We start from the raw sequence: 19,818 nt of genomic DNA on the forward strand, positions 1-19,818 counted from the left end.
GCCCTCTGAACCAACGGGTCAAGGCTCTTATGAACTCACTGAAATTGAGCCACCAAGCACAAGACCCACACAGGTCTTCACTAGATTCCCCTCCCCCATCTCTCATGTATATTTATAATAGTGTTCAGCTTATTAGTTTTATAGGACTCCTGAATGTGTGAATGTGTAGGCTCTGATTCTTGTGTCTACTCTTTTCCTTCTGTTGGGTTTTCTTGCCCAGCCTTGATGTGGTTGTTTTTGTTTTATATATTACATTTTATGTGGTCCTGTTTGGCTGTTATTTTCTGGAAGCCTGTTCTTTTCTAAAGAGTGAAGAAGGGAGTGGACCCATAGGAGATGAGAGGTGAGTAGGAACTGAGGGGAACAGAGGGCAGGAAAACTATAATCCAGATATATTGTAGGAGAAAAGTATCTATTTTTAATAAAAGTGAAAAATGAACAAAAGTCATGTTAATACAATACATAACAATTATTATTGGTATCAACTATATGCCAGGTACCAGAAGAAGTAGAAGACATGTATGTATGGCCGTGAGTTCTACCGAGTTTGTATTCTATTTTATGAAATAAAATATATAAACAAGGAAAGCTATCATTGGGTATTCTAGTTTGAAACATGTTGCTGTGGTAAAATATGTGACTAAAAATGTCTTAGGGACAAAAAACCTTATCGGGCTTACATCCAGGTCACAACTATCATTGAAAGAAATTAGGATAGTAGGAACTCAAGGCAGAAGGAACCTGGAACCATGGAGAAATGCTGCTTTCTGGCCCATATTATGACTGTCTGTCTATATTTCTCTCTTTCTTTCTTTCTTTCTCTCTTTCTTTCTTTCTTTCTTTCTTTCTTTCTTTCTTTCTTTCTTTCTTCCTTTCTTTCTTTCTTGTTTTTCCTTGAATAGATAGTTTTTTTTAATACAGCTCAGGAATATCTACTGAAGGAATGATATTGCTAACAGTGGGCTGGGGTCTCCTATCTCAATATAACCAGACAATGGTCCATAGATAATCCCATAGACCAACTTGATTTAGGCAATTCCTCAATTGAGCCTTCTTGTGTTAGTAGCTCTAGGCTGTGTAAGTTGATAATTAAAGCTGAGCAGGACACTGGGTTATATAATTTCTGGGAGGTACAAGTTCTGTATTAACAATGATGTGCTATGAAGGATCAGTGATTGAGGAGAGACACAACTGTAGCTAGACTGTAGGGAGGTAGCACACTGGAAAGAGCAAATGTAATGAAGGGGAAGATAACATGAAATAAAGCATAAACTGGATAAGCTTAGTTTGTGTTTTCTCAGGAAAAGCAGACAGGCTTATCATGTACATTGTGCCAGGAACCCAAGCAATGGCTTTCCTGGGAAGGTTGGATGCTATTTTAAGAATGATAAGGAACTGTGTGTAGGATAAGAGAGGGTAAGGACACCAGATAAGTTATTGTGTTGGGGAAACTACTGTTGCTGCTGACTAGAGTGTAGATGTAAGAGCAAACATGGAAGCCAAGATCATTTACAGGACTCAGGCTATCATTTGCTTGAAGAGTATGGCAGCCAGAACTTGAAGAGTATGAAGGACTAGAGACCTGATGGCTGATTACTCCCAGAAGATGGCCTTTATCATTCAGATTAAAGTCAAGGAAAGAGAGAGAGAGAGAGAGAGAGAGAGAGAGAAAGAGAGAGAGAGAGAGAGAGAGAGAGAGAGAGAGAGAGAGAGAGAGAGAGAGAAAGAGAGAGAAACTTTGACTCCTAGATTCTCATTCTAATCATTCATGTGTTAGTGCTCTTTAACTGTACTGGAAAAAATGGAAGGCAGGTCCTGAAGCAAGCGCCCTTCAGAAATCCCAACACAACCAGTGTCTTCAGCCCTTCTGGGAACCAGACTCCAATAACACCTTTGAGGACACCACTGAAGAAAGGGGTGTGAAGCAGCTGGATATTTCTCAATACGGTTGGTGCTCAGAGGTAAAGAGGAGGAGGAAGACTTTAGACACAGAAGTGAGAGAAAAGCCCACCAAGGAAGAGGTGGTTTTTGAAAATGCCACCCCTGACTCTGGGGCTGCACACAAAGGCCCCTTCACAGAGAACTCTGGTCCATCTAGGTGCACAAGTTCAGGAGAAGGGGAGGGAACTCAGGCAGGGATGGGGGAGGGCTGCTTTCACCTTTTCTACTGCTGGTGCTGCTCCTTTCCACCGCTGTTGCTTTAGTTGCTCTGGCCTAGCTGAGCCAGCAGGAGACTGACTAGTGAGGGGTGCAGGGAGCTTCTGGTGTAATTTTGGGAGAGCAGATCTCTTCCCCAAGAAGCGGTGTTACAGCTCTTATGACAGAAGCTCTCAGATGATGGAATAATTCCTGCATACCTTTAATCCTTCTGAACAAAGTTCTTGAATACAGTTTTGGATAAGTCAGCGTCTAACAGCAGGTACTTCCTATTGGTTTGGTCTGAGAGCTTGGGAAGATATCATCTACATATTTGGGGGTGTGGTCCTGCTTCTGCATGACTGATCTGTCTTGAGCCTAAGGTCAGATCCTCACCTGTGGAGGAGGGGCTTGGGGCATTGTCCTATATGATTGATCTGTCTTGAGCCTATGTAACCTGTGGTCACATCCTCATCTGTGGAGGATAAGCTTGGGGTGTTGCCCTACATAACTGATCTGTCTCAAACCTCTCTACAGGAGGTTGTGGGGGGGCTGATGCTACCTGAGAAGGGCCTGATTTCCTAGGAGACTGGGAATGCTCCTGCTATCCCTTTTAGGGTCCCCGAGGATTCAATGTATGGCAACCAGGAATCAGGGTACCTTTCAGAGCTCACCGCCCTACACCTGACTATGCTGCTGGCCTGGTGTCCACACAGAACCTTGGATCTCTGAACAGTGAGACAACACTGCCCTCCACAAGTTACCTGCCCTCTATACCCAGTGTGGTACCTGCCTTGTCTTACATCCCTAGCTCTGAGACTCCCCAAGCTCCACTCTTGAGCCATCCCACCTCCTGAGGAACCCAGTACCCCAAGTTCCACACTGCCAACACAGTTTAAACAAAGGGCACCTATGTATAATAGTGGCCTGAGCCCAGCTATACCAACACCTGCAGCACCTACCTCATCTCTGCATCCACTACTCCTACAGCTGTCACTCCCACTGCTCAGACACCTCCAGTGGTCATGGTGGCCCCACAGATCCAGGCCCCAGCCCCCTTTCAGAAGTAACCCAAGAAGAACCTGTCTCTCACGAGAGAACAGATGTTTTCTGCCCAGGAAATGTTCAAGACAAACAAGGTCACTTGGCTATAGAAGGCCCTCATCCTGGGCTTCATGACTGGCTCTTGAAGTGCATCTAAGCTTGAGAGGTGCCTGACCTCCATGGGTTGGGGGATGGTTTCATTGGGCTTAGCTGGGATGTGATCCAGATCAAGCTCAGAGAACACACAGAGAATCTGCCCAAGGCAGATGGACAGGGCAGTACCACCATGCTAATGGACACAGTGTTCGAGATGAACTATGCCACAGGCCAGGGGATGAGCTTCATGAAGTACAAGCCTATAACCAATGTGTCCTAAGTGCCATCTCTGCTGCTGACCCTTATCAGACCAGAGAACAATGTTTTTTGGTTTTTCTAAGTTTCCTGAGCAGATACCAAAGGATGTGCTTCACCCAGCACCTGTCATCTACAGGCTTTTGGGCCCCAGTCATTTCTCTGGGGAGTTTAGGCTTAATATTTTATATCTTAATGAGTTAGTTTTTTTGTGTGAAAAGATACTTTTTTGGATTTAATATTATGTTTTGAATGCAAACCAAAAGTTACTTCATAATTTTAGTGCCTATTAGACTTTTACCTTTTTTATTTCTTCTTTAAAGAGGCTCAGATAGATGGTTATATAGTATTAGTGGGAAATAATGGTCTGTCTCCTCCATGAGTGGACTAAACTTGATTTAGATATTCTACTCTCTAAAGGAGGTTGTTATATGTGAGATACAATTAAGAGTTGGGTGCCTGAGGCCAGCATCTTGGCAGGGGTGGGGGGGTTCTTGTTTTTGGTTCTTCTTGAGGCAGTGGAGCTGGGAAGAGCATCACAGGGGGTAAGACTTGGTATTTAGAGTTGCTGTATAAGAATAAAATGTTTACCTGTCTTAAGTCTAAGTCATTTAGCTGTCTAGCTGACCTGACTTCTGAGTTCCTATGAGGCTAGAAACTGTTTAGTACCTCAACATAAAACAGCAGGGGACCAAGTGAAAGGATTTATTGTTAGTGATCCTTTCTTAGGTGAGTCAGTCAGAAGCCTTTCTGGCTAAGCTAGTTAACTATTTGTTAACCTGAGAGGAAGGAAAGGAAACAAATTAAGATTCTGTATATAGGTCTTCCGCCAGGGCAGATCATCAGCTTTTCCACCCCTCTGAAGACCACATAATCTGAGAGCTTCACAAGAGATCTGCTGCAGCCAGGACCACAGGTCTTCCAGGAGACCTACAGCAACACAGGCACACAGGAGGCAGGCTTTAGACAGAGACAACTAGGCCAGTTAACACCAGATAAACCAGATGGTGAGAGAGGCAAGCACAAGACCATAAGCAACAGAAGCCAATATAGTTGGCACCATCAAAAACCAGTTCTCCCACCACAGCAAGCCCTGGATACCCCAAAATGCCTGAAAATCATGATGTTGATCTAAAATCCTATCTCATGAAGATAATAGAATTCTTTACAAAAGATATAAATAACTCACCAAAAGAAATACAGGAAAACATGGATAAATAGGTAGAATCCCTTAAAGAGGAAACAAACAAATCCTTTAAAGAAATACAGGAAAACACAATCAAACAGGTGAAGGAATTGAACAAAGTGGATCAAGACCTAAAAATGGAAGTTGGAACAATAAAGAAAACACAAATGGAGGCAACCCTGAAAATGGAAAACCTAGGAAAGTGGTCAGGAGATATAGATGCAAGCATCAACAAGAGAATACAAGAGATAGAAGAAAGAATCTCAGATATAGAAGATTCCTTAGAAGATATTGACACAACAGTTTATGAAAATACAAAACACAAAATACTCCTAATCTGAAACATCCAGGAAATGCATGACACAATGAAAAATCAGACCTAAGATTAATAGGAACAGAAGAGACCAAAGATTCCCAGATCTAAGGACCAGAAAACATCTTCAACAAAATCAAAGAAGAAAACTTCTAAATCATAGAATAGAAGCCTACAGAACACCAAATAAATTGGACCAGAAAATTCCATCAAAACACTAAATGCACAGAATAAAGAAAGGATATTAAAAGCTGTTAGAGAAAAAGGCCAAGTAACATAAAAAGACAAACTTATCAGAATTACACCAGACTTCTCAACAGAGACCGTAAAAGCCAGAAGAGCCTGGACAGAGGTTATGCAGACCCTAAGAGAACACAAATGCTAGCCAAGGCTACTATGCCTTACAAAGCTCTCAATTATCATAGATGGAGAAACCAAAATATTCCAGGACAAAAATAAATTTAAATAATATCTCTCTACCAATCTATCCTTACAGAAGATTCTAGAAGAAAAACCCCAACACAAGGAGGGTACCTATACCACAGAAAAAATAAATTATTCATGCAATAAAATCAAAAGGAGAGAATCAAATACATATATTGCCACCTACAACAATGAACATAACAGGAACTAACAGTTATCTGTCTTTATATCTCTCAATATCAATAATAAAAAAATACCCCAATAAAAAAGACATAAGCTAACAGACTAGATATGTAAGCAGGATCCAGCATTTTTTTACATACAAGAAACACACCTCAATGACAAAGATAGACAGTACCTCAGAGTAAAGGCTGGAAAAATGTCTTCTAGGTAAATGGTCCCAAGAAACAAGTGGGAATTGCCATTCTAATATCCAATAAAATAGACTCTCAACCAAAAGTTATCAAAAAAGATGGGGAAGAGTACTACATACTCAAAAAAGAAAAAAAAATTTACCTGGACAAAGTCTCAATTCGGAACATCTATGCCCCAAAGGCAAGGGTACCATCATTTGTAAAGTCACTAAAGCTCAAAACACATTGAACCCTTCAACAATAATACTGGGAGACTTCAACACTCTACTCTCACCAATAGACAGGTCATTGAAATAGAAACTAAACAGAGAAACAGTGAAACTAATAGAAGTTATTAACCGAATAGATCTAACAGATATATACAGAACATTTCACCTTAAAACAAGAGAATATACCTTCTTCTTAGCACCTCATGACGCCTTGTCCAAAATTGACATATAATCAGTCACAAAAACAAGACTTAACAGATAAAAGAAATTAGAAATAATCCCATGCATTCTATCAGATCACCACAGACTAAGGAAAGAATTCAGTAACAACAAAATCAAAAGAAAACTCACATACCCATGGAAACTGCACAACTCTCTGGTCAAGGATAACTTGGTCAAGGAGTAAATAAAGAAATTAAAGATGGGACTAGGAGGGACCTATATGGGAGAGGGGAGGGGGAAGGGAAAAGGAGAACAAGATCAGATTTGGGGGAAGGAGACCGGGAAGAAGCCATGAGCACCAGCAGAATGAATTGAAATATGCAACCTTGGGGTGGTTGGGAGGTAGGGGAACCCTCTAGAAAGTACCAGAGACCTGAGAGGTGGAAGATTCTCAGGACTCAAAGGAGGGATCTTAGATGAAAAGAAGAACAGTGGGGAGAAGGAACTTGAAGAGTCTACCTCCAGTAGAAAGACAAGAAAGACAGGGAATCAATGGGAAGGATGGGGTTGACATCCCACAGTCAAAAACGTTAATCAGGTTTCCTGGTTATGATCATTCTGATATCACTCTTTTTTTTTTTTTTTTTTTTTTTTTTTTTACAGGTGATTGTCTTGATTTTCTTCTACTAACGTGCTGGTTAATAGTTTTCTCCATTAGAGTGACTAGAATACAAGCTCCCATAATTTGCTTTTTTTTTCACCAGAGTCAATACCTGATCATGCCAATAGATGTTCAAGAAATGTTGCTAAATGAAAGAGAATTATGTAGATATATGCATATATCATATGTATGTAGGTACATATATCATTATAATTATCATATATATAATACATAGATAGACACATGAAAACTTAAACACACACATACACACATACACACACATATATATGAAAGTTTGTGCTGCACTGAGCTAACTGATCCTGCAGAGAAGGCAACTACAATATAAGTTTTTTAGAAGTAACAATGCAATATGATTTTTATGAATTGTTTACTGAAAGAGATAAAATATATTATACTTTCTGAATTACTTGAAACTAATTTTTTTAAAGTAGCCACTGGAAATTTACTTTGAAATACATAAAATAGAATGGGTTTGTGAGTATACTGAGAAGTGGTTAGGTAGAGAGATACAGGATAAAGAAGGTTACTAAAATATTGATGTTGAAATCATGTGATAGCGACAGAGGGGTTCATTGCAAAAATTCTTCCAAGGTTTCTGTTTTCAAACTTTCATAAGCAACTTTAAAAAAGAGAAAGTATTCAAGTATATTCACATTTTCAACAGAATTTAAATTCAAGATTTTGTAATTTCTGTACTTTATTTTTTTAAATATTTTTTATTACATTTCAAATGTTATTCCGGCCATAAGCTCCCTATCTCATGTCCCTCCCATTTTTCTATAAGGGTGTTTCCCTTCCCCAACCATCCCCCCTTCCCGCCCACACCGCTGACATTCCCCTGTGCTAGGCAGGACCAAGGGCTTTTCCTCCTATTGGTGTCCTACAAGGCCATCCTCTGCTACATATGCAGCTGGAGGCACGAGTCTGTCCATGTGTAGTCTTTGGGTAGTTGTTTAGTCCATGGGAGCTCTGGTTGGATGGTATTGTTGTTATTGGGCTGCAAGCCTCTTAGCTCCTTCAATTCTTTCTCTAATTCCTCCAACATGGACCCTGTTCTCAGTTCAATGGTTTGTTGCTAGCATTTGCCTCTGTATTTGACTGAGACTCTCAGGAAACAGCTATTACTGTCACCATTCACTACTTGGCATCAGCATTATTGTCTGGGTTTGGTGGCTGTATATGTGCTATATACCCAGCTGGGGCAGTCTCTGAGGTGTTAAAATCTCCCACTGTTAATGCGTGAGGTGCACTGTGTGCTTTGAACTTTAGTAAAGTTTCTTTTATGAATGTAGGTGTCCTTGCATTTGGAGCATAGATATTTAGGATTGAGAGTTCATCTTGATGGATTTTTCCTTTGGTGAACACGAAGTGTTCTTCTTTATCTTTTTCGATAACTTTTGGTTGAAAGTCAATTTTATTTGGTATTAGAATGGCTGCTCCAACTTCTTTCTTCAGACCATTTGCTTGGAAAGTCGTTTTCCAGTCTTTTACTCTGAGATGTATTTACTGTATGCAGCAAAATTCTGGGTCCTCTTTATGTATCCAGTCTGTTAGTTTATGTCCTTTTATTGGGGAATTGCATCCATTGATGTTAAGAGATATTAAGGAATAGTGATTCTTTCCTATTATTTTTGTTGTTACAGGTGGAATTATGTTTGTGTGGCTATCTTCTTTGAGTTTGATTGTAAGGAGATTACTTTCTTGCTTTTTCTAGGGTGCATTTTCCCTCCTTGTTTTGTAGTTTTTGGTCTGTTATCCTTTGTAGGGCTGGATTTGTAGAAAGATATTGTGTAAATTTGGTTTTATCATAGACTATCTTGGTTTCTCCACCTATGTAAATTGAGAATTTTGCTGGATATAGTAGCTGGGGCTGGCATTTGTGTTCTCTTAGGGTCTGTATGATATCTGCCCAGGATCTTCTGGCTTTCATAGTCTCTGTTGAGAAGTCTGTTGTAATTCTGATAGGTCTGCCTATATATGTTATTTGAACTTTTCCCCTTACTGCTTTTTAACATTTCTTTGCCTTGTGTGTTTAGTGTTTTGACTATTATGTGCTGGGAGGAATTTCTTTTCTGGTCCAATCTATTTGGAGCTCTGTAGGCCTCTTGTATGTTTATGGGTATCTCTTTCTTTAGGTTTGGGAAGTTTTCTTCTATAATTTTGTTGAATATATTTACTGGCCCTTTAAGTTGGGAGTCTTCACTCTCTTCTGTACCTATTATCTTCTCATCATGTCCTGGACTTCTGGATATTTTGGGTTAGGAGTTTTTTGCATTTTACATTATCTTTGATGGTTGTGTCAATGTTTTCTATGTTATCTTCTGTCCCTGATATTCTCTCTTCTATCTCTTGTATTCTGTTGGTGATGCTTGAGTCTATGACTCCTGATCTCTTTTGTAGGTTTTCTATCTCCAGGGTTGTCTACCTTTGTGATTTCTTTATTGTATGTATTCCCATTTTTAAATCCTGGATGGTTTTGTTCAATTCCTTCACCTGTTTGGTTGTGTTTCCCTGTAATTCTTTAAGGAAATTTTGTGTTTCCTCTTCTACTTGTTTACCTGTGTTGTCCTATATTTCTTTAAGGTAGTTAGTTATGTCCTTCTTAAAGTCCTCTATCATCATTATGAGATATGATTTTAAATCCAAATCTTGCTTTTCTGCTGTGTTTGGATATCCAGTGTTTGCTTTGGTGGGAGAATTGGGCTCTGATGATGCCAAGTTGTCTTGGTTTCTGTTGGTTAGGTTCCTGTGCTTGCCTCTTGCCATCAGGTTTTCTCTCTGTTAGTTGGTCTTGCTGTCTCTGACAGTGGCTTAACCCTCCTTTAAGACTGTTTGTCAGCACTCCCATAGACCTGTTTTCTTTCAGCTGAATCTGGGAACAGAGACCTGCTCCTGAGTTTGTATTACCTGAAGCCTCCAAGTGGGTCACTTGGAGAAGAAGAGTTGGTCTTACCTCTCCTCTCAGGCACTCCTGGTTACTGGCTTTCAGCTCTTGGCGCAGGCAGAAACTGAAGAGTCCTACCCCTGACTGCTCTTAGATACCTGTACTCAGAGGGCACAGAGAGCAGTAGGCAAGTTCCTCTTGGGTCAGGAATGTGGGCAGAAGTAGTTGTCTCCTCTGAGTTCTCAGGATTGTTTGTACAGTTGTGCAGAGAACTGTTGACCGGGTCCCTTCAGGTCTGGGTGGTGTCTCTTTTTGAATTTCAAATCCAAAAATAATCTTATATTTCACTGTATGATGGTTGGTGTTTGTACTTGATATTATTTTCATGTTTAATTGTTATTTAGAGGTAGAGAACATAAGCAGTTTTTGCAACTTCTGACCAATGATCACTAAGTTAGAATTTAGGAGACTGATTCTGTAGGTAACTTTATTTCTGCCCTTCATGGGATAGAGATCTGACACATGGGTAAAAAAAGTGAAAGTGGCTTAATTATCATGGCTTCTGAGTCTTTAAATAAAATGACCTTAAGAGCTTTATTAAGCCCTACTGCTTAGTGGATTCCCAGTACACTCATAATAAAGATTATTAGCTCTTCCACTTTGAACCTCTCTAGTGCTTGATTCTGCTAATTTTTTTAAAAGTTTTTATCCTTTGTTCTCTTTCCCCCACAAGGTCTTTTCTTTTTATCTCAGTGTCTGACCTGTTCTATCATCTCACATTTTACCCAGTTGAGCTGTCATTTTCCTCCCTCCTTACCTTGCAGCCTTTCCACAGACTTCCCTCAATCCTCAGTTTCATTTCTATAATTCTTTTGGTTTCTTTTCTAACTAGTCTTATGAATTAGCAGCCAGCACATACTTTAGCGTGTATATTTATGCAACCCACAGAAATACAGAGGATCACAGCAGAACATTATAAAAATTATATGTCAACAAACTGAGTAACTTACAAGATATGTATAAATTCTGACAACAACACTGTTGGGTGGTCTCTTTATGCACTGTGCAAAAACTGTCTTTGTGTTATTCAAATGCTGATTTACATGCAGAGAGTTGATCGCACACCAGTCGTTGACAGTTTTATTCATATGGCTACATCGTATTTTGTACTTTCCCTCTCTTACCTCCTTATTGGTTTATTAAAAGGTTGATGACCTATTACAAAGGAGAAGAGAAAAGGCAGTATAGTGGCTTGGCGTGACGCTGCTTGTATTTAATGCTAATATTGAGTCCCTGAGACCTGGTTGTCCCAGAGATGAGACTGCATTTAGATTCAAGTACTGCTATGTAACCTTGCCCCCAAGTTATTTTTGACTGGTAAATAAAGATGCCCACAGCTAATAAATGGGCAGAAGAGACATGTGTGGGGTTTTGGATTCTTCTCTTAGAGGAGAGCCAATAGAGATGAAGAAGGTAAAGGAGTTGGAGACGCTGCCCCTGGGTTAGGTGAGTCATGAAAACACGGCCCCAATGGCTGGCCAATTGGAGTTAAGAGCAGCCAAAATGAAACATAATAAGTAATAGCTTGGGTTATTGATAGGAAAGTAGATTCTAATAGCATAGAAAGTAGATCTCTACCCAAGTCTTGTACTGTTTAATGCTTATTGTAAATATAAGGTTACATGTATCTTGAACTGAATGATCAAGGTAGGGTAGAAACCTCGGATTGGGATTAAATAATTTCTATACTAAGGCAAGATTTCCAAGACAGATAGGAACTCTAGAATAAAAATCAGGTGCAGGGGAAGATTCGCCAGTCAGACTTGGCAGAAGAAGCAGTCTAGGACTAAAGGAGTGGTAAATAACAAGTCATGTGGCAGAGCATAGATTACTGTATTTGGGTTAATTTAAGTCATAAGCACTAGTTGGGGACAAGAGCAATCTAAGGCTTAAAGTTAAAATTAATAAATATGTAAGTTTCTCAGTCTTTATTCAGAACTAGGGTAGACATAGAAAGTTCATTAAAATTATACAACAAAAGTTAGCAAGATAAATCATGAAGAACAGAATCAGACTAGTAAGAAGCAAAGAGCTCCGAGTAGAGTAGTAATCCAAACCTCCCAGAAAAGAAAAGCTCAGGACTAGCTAGATAGATCTGCTTATTTATTTAACTACTTTTACATTTCTCAGTATAGTCTCTCTACATTGCCTAATATTTCATAGTAATGAAATGTCTGTAGAATTTCAAAATTAGCCATATATTAATACTGACTAGGAATTCCTTTGCGGTAATTAGATTTGTGCAAAATTCTTTGCTATTACCTAGTCCCCTGTACCCCCTCCCCACAAAAGAGCAGAGCTTGAGACCCTACAGGAACTGGATCAGGAACAACTAGAGAAAGTCACCAGGTTGCAACTTCACCCATATGCAAGTCTGAGTCCAGGTAGGAGAAATCACCTGTGTCTCTACTAGCATTAAGAGTAATCACTGAGTAGACAGAGCTCTGCATCCTTCCTATCCTCTGCCCAACTTCCCCTTTGGACATTATGACCATTTTAGCATCTCTTCTCCAGGGAGTTTGTCCTTATTTTCTTAACTTTTGTCTGTGTATTTGTGAAACCTTTGGAACAGTGACTGATTAAATGTTCTGTTCTTTGTCAGCAATTCAATTAAAATGCAAACAAACCTATAGTATTTTTACAAGCTTCGGGACAATGAATGAATATGTACTGAAGACTTCAGGCAACAGATAAATCAACAGGATTGCTTTGTTGAATGCTATGGAAGAAAGCTTTGCTCTTACACATTTACTTCTTGAAAATAAGGTCATGTTTTATTATGCCTTCATGGAATAGCTTTAAAAAAAAAGAAATTAGTGTGGTACTGAAAGTGTTCATCCATCAGTATATGTTTTTAAATAACCCACAGTCAGAATATTCTAAGAGATCACTACAAACAATTACCAATGAATTAGAGAATCTGTGAAATGAAGATACATTCTTTAAAATATGTTGTAGAACCAAGACTGAACAAAAAAGAATGGAAATAGAGATCCATTGTGAAATTTACTCATGAGAGAGAAAATGGCTAAGACCAGCTTAACTTGCTACTAAAAAATGAAAAAAAAAAAAAGACTTGCTATAGCCTATTGTTCTCATTATAGAAAATGGAGCTCTTTCCTTCATTCAAGTAGAATTCAGTAAGAAAAACTGCGAACTTTTGCTCTGCTACATAAGGAGTAGGAAACTTAATTCTATACTCAAGGGACACTATTCTTCAGTTAAATAGAAACACTGTTAAGCAGATCTTTATCAGTTGCTATTTGAGTTGGACTCAGGGGAATTCTTTTGGCTGACTGTAGAAATTCTAATTTCTCCATACAGAAACACTTGCATATGTACACTAACAATACACGTTTTATTTGCAATTCTGCAAGTGCAAAGTGAAGACAAGCATTTGAAGATATTTTAATGTTGATTATAATTATTTTTGAAGTTCACCTATTTGAAAGGAAATAAGCAAAAATTTGTACTTCAACAGGAATGTCTTAAATAAACAATGCTCTTTTAAGAACAACTACACTGACTTCCAACGAGCTCAGTCAGAGGTCTTTACTTTTCTCACTTCCACTTCTGTCCATATCATATTATACCCCTCACAGAAACAATTTCACCAAGGTCTATTGGAACTAAGTCCAAGACCCTAATGAAAATGTGAAAACAGTGAGCTAGTGTCTTCCCTTTGTGATTCTGACAGAAGTCACTTTTCTGTTTCTTCTTCCTCTCAGTTACAGAGAAGACCTTCAGGGAAAGGTTAATATGTGTCCTTGGGACTCACATTCCTGGGACACTCATGTATGCCACTTTTGCCAGTTAATTCTCAGTTAATCAGAGAAAAGCACATGCACAGCCACCACCTTCTTCAGAGATATTAATAAATGCAAGGCTCTGTATCATTCATAGTAAGCATCCATCCAGAGGGCAGCAGACTTCTTCAAGGACCTAGAGAAGAAAACAAAATTGTCAGAAAGTGAAACTCAGTGCAAAGGGATTCTCCATGAAACATTTATCAGATTCACTGCTTCTTTTAAGACAATATAGTTTCTAGTCATATTTGAAAAATGTCACTGTACGTGAACCAGGGAAGAGGAACAAATGCACTGAATTGCTTTTAGCAGATAAATTTGCCTTTCTTTCAGGGAAAAGGTTTAGTTTTCATTTTATTCTTTTCTATACCATATACTTAAATATAAACTCATACCATATTCACCTACCTACCCTATTTCATAATGTTGAACATGTATTTCTAGGATTTAGGAACATAACATCAAAAGAGACAGAAATGAATTCTGGCCATACAGACTCTTCCTCTTGAAAGATAAGCATTAAATAATTGTTTACTTAGCAAGCTGTTTAATTAAGGTTGTGATAAGAACTGTGATAAGGATAGATTTAATCTTGGGATGAATGAAGGCTGACATAAGGGAAAAAATTGCAATGAGCCTTAGAGAATGATTAGGAACCGAGAAGGTGAAAAAATTGTAGTTTTTAAGAATGTTACAGGTATAAGAAAAAGTGGCAAAAGGATAAGATGCTCAGGTACAGGGAGTTTTCAGCAAGTGGAGGTAGACCAGATGTGCATATGACAGAAAGGAAGAAGAATGTAGAGAGTCTGAAGGAGCCAGATAAAATCAGATGTGGCCATGGTGGCCTTCACAATATTCCCCTAATTTTTTTGGGGGGGGTTCTTTTTTTCGGAGCTGGGGACCGAACCCAGGGCCTTGCGCTTCCTAGGTAAGCGCTCTACCACTGAGCTAAATCCCCAGCCCCTCCCCTAATTATTTTTAAAGAGAACATTATTAAACTCAGACAAGTGGTTTTAAATTTGTCCAGTACCATATCCTGCAGGAAAATGTATGTGCATGGATATGTATTTGTTCTTAGATTAGTTACAAATGGCTTATTACCCTGACTGATTCTTGTATTACATACCCCTGCACATTAATGATTTCCCCAATAGATCAGAAGAGTTGATGGTCTTTCATACTATGTTAAATTCTAAAACATGTCCAGAGGTCTATGGGGGAATAAATACAAAGACAAATCTTACATACCTATGATTTCAGGAAATTTGAACTATGGAGGACACTAGAGTACTTCTACTGAGAAATATCCTAGAATCAAGTAGGTAAATGGTAAATATTTGTGTCTTTATTACTGTCGATACTTATGTTTCTTAACAAGAGGTTGTTAGATGAAAGATTCAAAAGCTGCTGAAGTTTAGAAACCGGGGAGAAAAGAAAATGCCAGCCATGAGCAAAGGTAAGTTGTGTTATTACCTGACAATGTCTCCAAATGCCTTCAATATGGGCTTATTTATATACTGCAATCCATGCTTGGTGCACAGTGACTTCACCAGAGGTGCCACTTTGTGGTAATTATGGCGTGGCATTGTGGGAAAGAGGCTAAGAAAACAAACAGCAGATGTGAAACTTAAACATAAAGAGAAATGCAGGAGTTTTATTTCTTTTATTTCTAAATAAAACAGTACTAGGGATGTAGACCCAACCTTGACCTTGTGTAAGCCTTCTAGTAAGCCAAATCTGAAATCTGTTACCCCTAAACGCTTATGTTTTAACATCTCTATAAGCCATCTGGATGGCAAGTATTTGGGAAATGCTAAGAAAATAAATACTAGCCATTTAATATGCTTATTTTGGTCAGGTCAAATGAAAATATGGATAAGGTAGCAATTAAATTAATTATGAATTGCTTAAGAGAGCAGATCATCTCTCCTTCATTACTGCCTCTCTTCTGTTCTTCCTATCTCAAACATACTGTTCAACAGCTAAGTATTCACTTAGGTCTGACTGTTACATTTAAGAAGAAGGTCTCAGATTGGAATTTAAGGGAAGAAGTCTTTTATCCAAGGTTTGGCACATAGCAGCCCAGTAATTTTTCTTGACCTGAATATTTTTTTAATAATATGTAACTCTTCATTCTTCCTTTCTAGGGTGACCAAGCATTTACAAAGAATAAAGAATTAAGAAAACAACATTAAGACCATAAGAGTTCTTTTGTTCTCTGGCTCTTAGATGTAGCTTCACAGAAGGAACCATGAGAACCATCTTGTAAGCATTCTGGGGAGATCAGATGTACAAATGTTACCTTCTATTTCATTATTGTATGTCCACTTCACTGATTAATTGGAAGATTATTTTAAGATTTACTGGTGAATTTCAGAAGTGACTAGATTTCGTTATTGGTTATTTTATGACTTTGGTCCTAACCTGATAGTTACATTAAATTGTACTTAAATTTCAACCAAACTTGGTTATATAAATGCTTTAATTTTTATTTTTAGATTTCCCCATGGGCACATGAACTTCACATTCCACACACCTCTTCCACCCCACCACAGACATCACCTGTTCTTAAAGCTCAGAATATATGGTAACTAAGTTACCATTTCTATGATTCTACTTAACTTTCCACAATAGTTAGGTGTTCCTTCTCACCAACTACCCCAACTATTAGTGCTGATGGACAGCAGTCTTTAGAGAACCCTGGTTAATCTTTTTAATTTTCTGAGATTCATAATTAAATGGTTGTGCCATATTGGATGGTATTAAGGGTCAGCCATTGCTTCATAATAGACCATTTGCATCACTCACTGGTGTTCAATTTGGAAATTCAAATGTCCAGTGAACCAGTCATTGAAAAATGACTGTTCAATATTACAGGTGGCCACAATCTGCAGAAGACAAAAAGCTTGCATTAGTTATAAGTAAGCCTAAGTGTCAAAGAAAATGCTAAATTTTATGTAAATCTATCAACACATATTATTGTTTACTTTTTGTTTTTTAGTAACTATGTAACTTAAGTTACATAGACATAGTTCCAGCCTTCAAGAAGATTATCATTTAAAACATACAAATATATTTTACTAAGAAGTACCTATAAAGGAATAGATGTCAAGGGGTATTAGGATTGAAGGAGAAAAAGCCACAATCATTCCTCAGACACAGAAGGTTGTGTTGTCATGAATGAGGAGTTTGACTGATGCAGGTAAGTTTTTAGGACTGTGGTGGAAAACATATGGTTAGGGTAGAACTTGGTTGAGTGCTTCTGAGTGACATGAAATAATAAAGTATTAATGTAGTCCTTCTAGAGTAAAATTACAGGGTTAAGAACCAAGTAGGAAAATGTTTATAACACATATTATGGGCAATGTTTTAAAAGCCCCACTTTACAAGATGTTATCCAAAAAAATATTTATGCTTACATAAAAAGGTCAAGGGTACTGGGAAACAATTCACGTAAAGTGAAATGTATATCCAATGAGTATGTAGAAAACATGGAATCTAACCGATGACTAAAGAAATGATGAATGAAAACTAAAAGATGTGGAAGTAGCTTTCAGGGCAAACACCCGAGGACCCTTCTTCTTTACTCTAAAGGCTAAGGGCTCTCTGATTGCTAGGGTGCAACTCATCCTATAATTTTAAGTCTTAGATTCACTTGAAAGACTTTGTTATATCGAGTCATTAGAATAGAAAGTAAAAACATATTTTCTATAAATTCCCAGATAATAAACATTTCTTTAGACTATTGTTTTAAATACATAGAGTTACATCACTTTCCCCTCCTTACATTCTTTCCCAAGTATCCTCCTTCAAACTCCACCCATACTTTACACTGTTCTCAAAATGATAGCCTTTTTTTATTACCATAGTTACATATATGTCCATATATACAAAAGTATATAAATATAACCCCTGAAGTGTTTTTATTTTTGTGTGTATATAGTTTCTGGCATGATCACTTTGTATTTAATAAAGGAATGGGTTATAGTTTTAATAGTAAAATCTTTTAATTTTGTCATCAATATTACATTTTGTTATAGCATCAAAGTGGTTATGGATAATATATAAACAAACAAACATGACTATGGTCCCAGTAAACCTTTATATATACAAACAACCAGTGGTTCAGATTTAGCTTTTGAGTTTTAGCTGACTGATTTTACTTTGCGGACAAGACTCTATAACCAAACTGCTTAGGTCTCAAGCTTGGTGCCATCACTTACTAGTTGTGTGGCCATGTACAAGTTACCAAACTTTTTCACAAGTAGGCTTTATAGTGTTGTAAAGTGAGAATAATCATTGTGTCCACCTTGCTTAGTTGCATACAAAACACTCCGAGGTGCCTGTCCTCAGGAAATTGTTTTAGGAAGGTGAGTTATTATTATCATTATAATAGATGTATATTACAGTTAGCAGCCGTAAGCCAGTCAGGTTGGAAGGACTGTCCTCAGGAATGCCATCATCACCTGAGTGCTGAGCCAGTCCAGGTTCTCTTCCCTGCTCATTTTCATCGGTATGTGGCTCATCTGGGTAACATATGCAATCCAGGGGCTCTCAATAAACCTGTGGAGGAACAAAAAGAGGGAATGGCAACTCATTTAATATGTTTTAGGTGCAATCACTGAGCTTGCTTGCATGACCTCTATTTGAACTGGCCAAATCCTGGAGGAAATGAAAGTGGCTCAAAGAGTCTAGCTACTGTCTACTTCCTCTTCAAGTGCTATTTGTTTTTTGTTTTTTTTTTTAAATTTTATTAATTTTTATTAATCATTTGATTTGTTTACATATTAAATGATATCTCATTTCCCGGGTACCCTTCTACCCCCCCATCCAATCTGCCCTGTCCCCCATCCCATTTGCCTCTATGAGGGTGCTCACCCACCCACCCACCCACCCACTCCGGCCATACCACTCCAGCATCTCCCTACACTGGGGCATCAAATCTCCACAGGACCAAGGGCCTCCTCTTCCACTAATGTCAGACAAGGCCATCCTTTACTACATATGTATCTGGAGCTACAGATCTCTCCCTGTACACTCCTTGATTGGCGGTCTAGTCCCTGTAAGCACTGTGGTTCAGCCAGCCAACATTGTTTTTCCTATGTGGTTGTAGTACCTCTCCACTTCTTCAGTCCTGTCTCTAGCTCCCCTATCAGGGTCCCTGAGCTCAGCCTGATTGTTGGCTGCAAGCATTGGGTATCATTTCTATCTAGTGTTGGCACACAAGCATTTGATGATATGATTTGTCCCATTTCCTAATTCAAAGGAGCACTGCCTGCAAATAGACACAATAGTCTAGAGTAGACACAAGCATAAACGATCCTGGGGCTGAGTGCTTGCCTGGCATGCAGGAAGCTCAGTTCAATCCCCAGCATAAGGGGAAAAAACCAAACCAGGTTCTTTAAGGGCATTTGTAAAGTAACTGACAGTTTGTCATCAGATAGAGCTGGGTTCGAGGTGTGTATTGGCAACAGTCTTTGCCCTTACTTGTTCTGTCGCCATAGGCAAGGCATTTAATCTCTCATGCTTCCATTCCTTGAGCAGAAAGAAAGAAGATGATACTATCTACATTGTAAGGCCTTGTGGGGATTACATCAAACAAAACGATGACTGTCAACCCTTAACTGATTGTCTGATCCATAGTTGCTCCCATTATTCTTACAACTAATAGGGGTTTAGTGTAGCAATGCAACTGAATGAAATATAAACAAATTATAAGTTTGGGAAGGGCTATTTAAGCAAAATAGGGCTTTAAAGCCATTTTGGTTTGGTGAAAAAATTCTAGTCATAACAGAGCTTAACATTTTTTCTTGTCCTGTCATGATTCTTGGCAGAGTCCATGATGTCAAAGCAGCTTAAGTTATTCTGGCCTTCAAAAACAACTGACATGGAAATCTAAGAACATGGTGGAAAACTGAACCTGGGCAAATTCTTCTTAGGTGGAATTTGTGTTATTCAATCACTTGAACTGTTGCCTTTCATAGGAATGAACCACATTGCCTTGATATTTTGCTAATTACAAGTAGCTCTAGTAAAAGAGGTTATAGAAATAAGAGAATATTCTTACTTGACCAAATATATGAGCAACACTGTTCCAAAAATTCCATAGAAAGGGCCAAATGTGATGAAATAGCGAATGTAAAAGCTGCTGACCCACACAATGTCCTGCAGGGATAAGCATTACAGTG

At 38.4% G+C, this 19,818-nt stretch overlaps 1 protein-coding gene and 1 pseudogene across 1 annotated transcript in view; one reads left to right on the plus strand and one right to left on the minus strand.

The window, feature by feature from the left end:
• Positions 1–336: 336 nt before the first annotated feature.
• Nelfa-ps1 (negative elongation factor complex member A, pseudogene 1) lies at positions 337–3,556 on the plus strand (annotated as a pseudogene).
• A 9,020-nt stretch (positions 3,557–12,576) lies between these two features.
• The window catches only part of Fads2b (fatty acid desaturase 2B), a 40,609-nt gene continuing 33,367 nt past the window's right edge, over positions 12,577–19,818 (minus strand). Inside the window, exons 8-12 of the mRNA XM_002729187.7 lie at positions 19,698–19,795; positions 18,097–18,193; positions 16,439–16,518; positions 15,104–15,229; positions 12,577–13,766 (exon numbers count right to left, since the gene is read on the minus strand). Coding sequence (XP_002729233.1) covers positions 13,718–13,766; positions 15,104–15,229; positions 16,439–16,518; positions 18,097–18,193; positions 19,698–19,795 — 450 coding nt within the window. The 3' untranslated portion in view covers positions 12,577–13,717. The remainder of the gene's footprint in view (positions 13,767–15,103; positions 15,230–16,438; positions 16,519–18,096; positions 18,194–19,697; positions 19,796–19,818) is intronic.

The sequence above is a fragment of the Rattus norvegicus genome, chromosome 3 (genome assembly GCF_036323735.1).
Source record: "Rattus norvegicus strain BN/NHsdMcwi chromosome 3, GRCr8, whole genome shotgun sequence".
NCBI classification, from domain to species: Eukaryota; Metazoa; Chordata; class Mammalia; order Rodentia; family Muridae; genus Rattus; species Rattus norvegicus.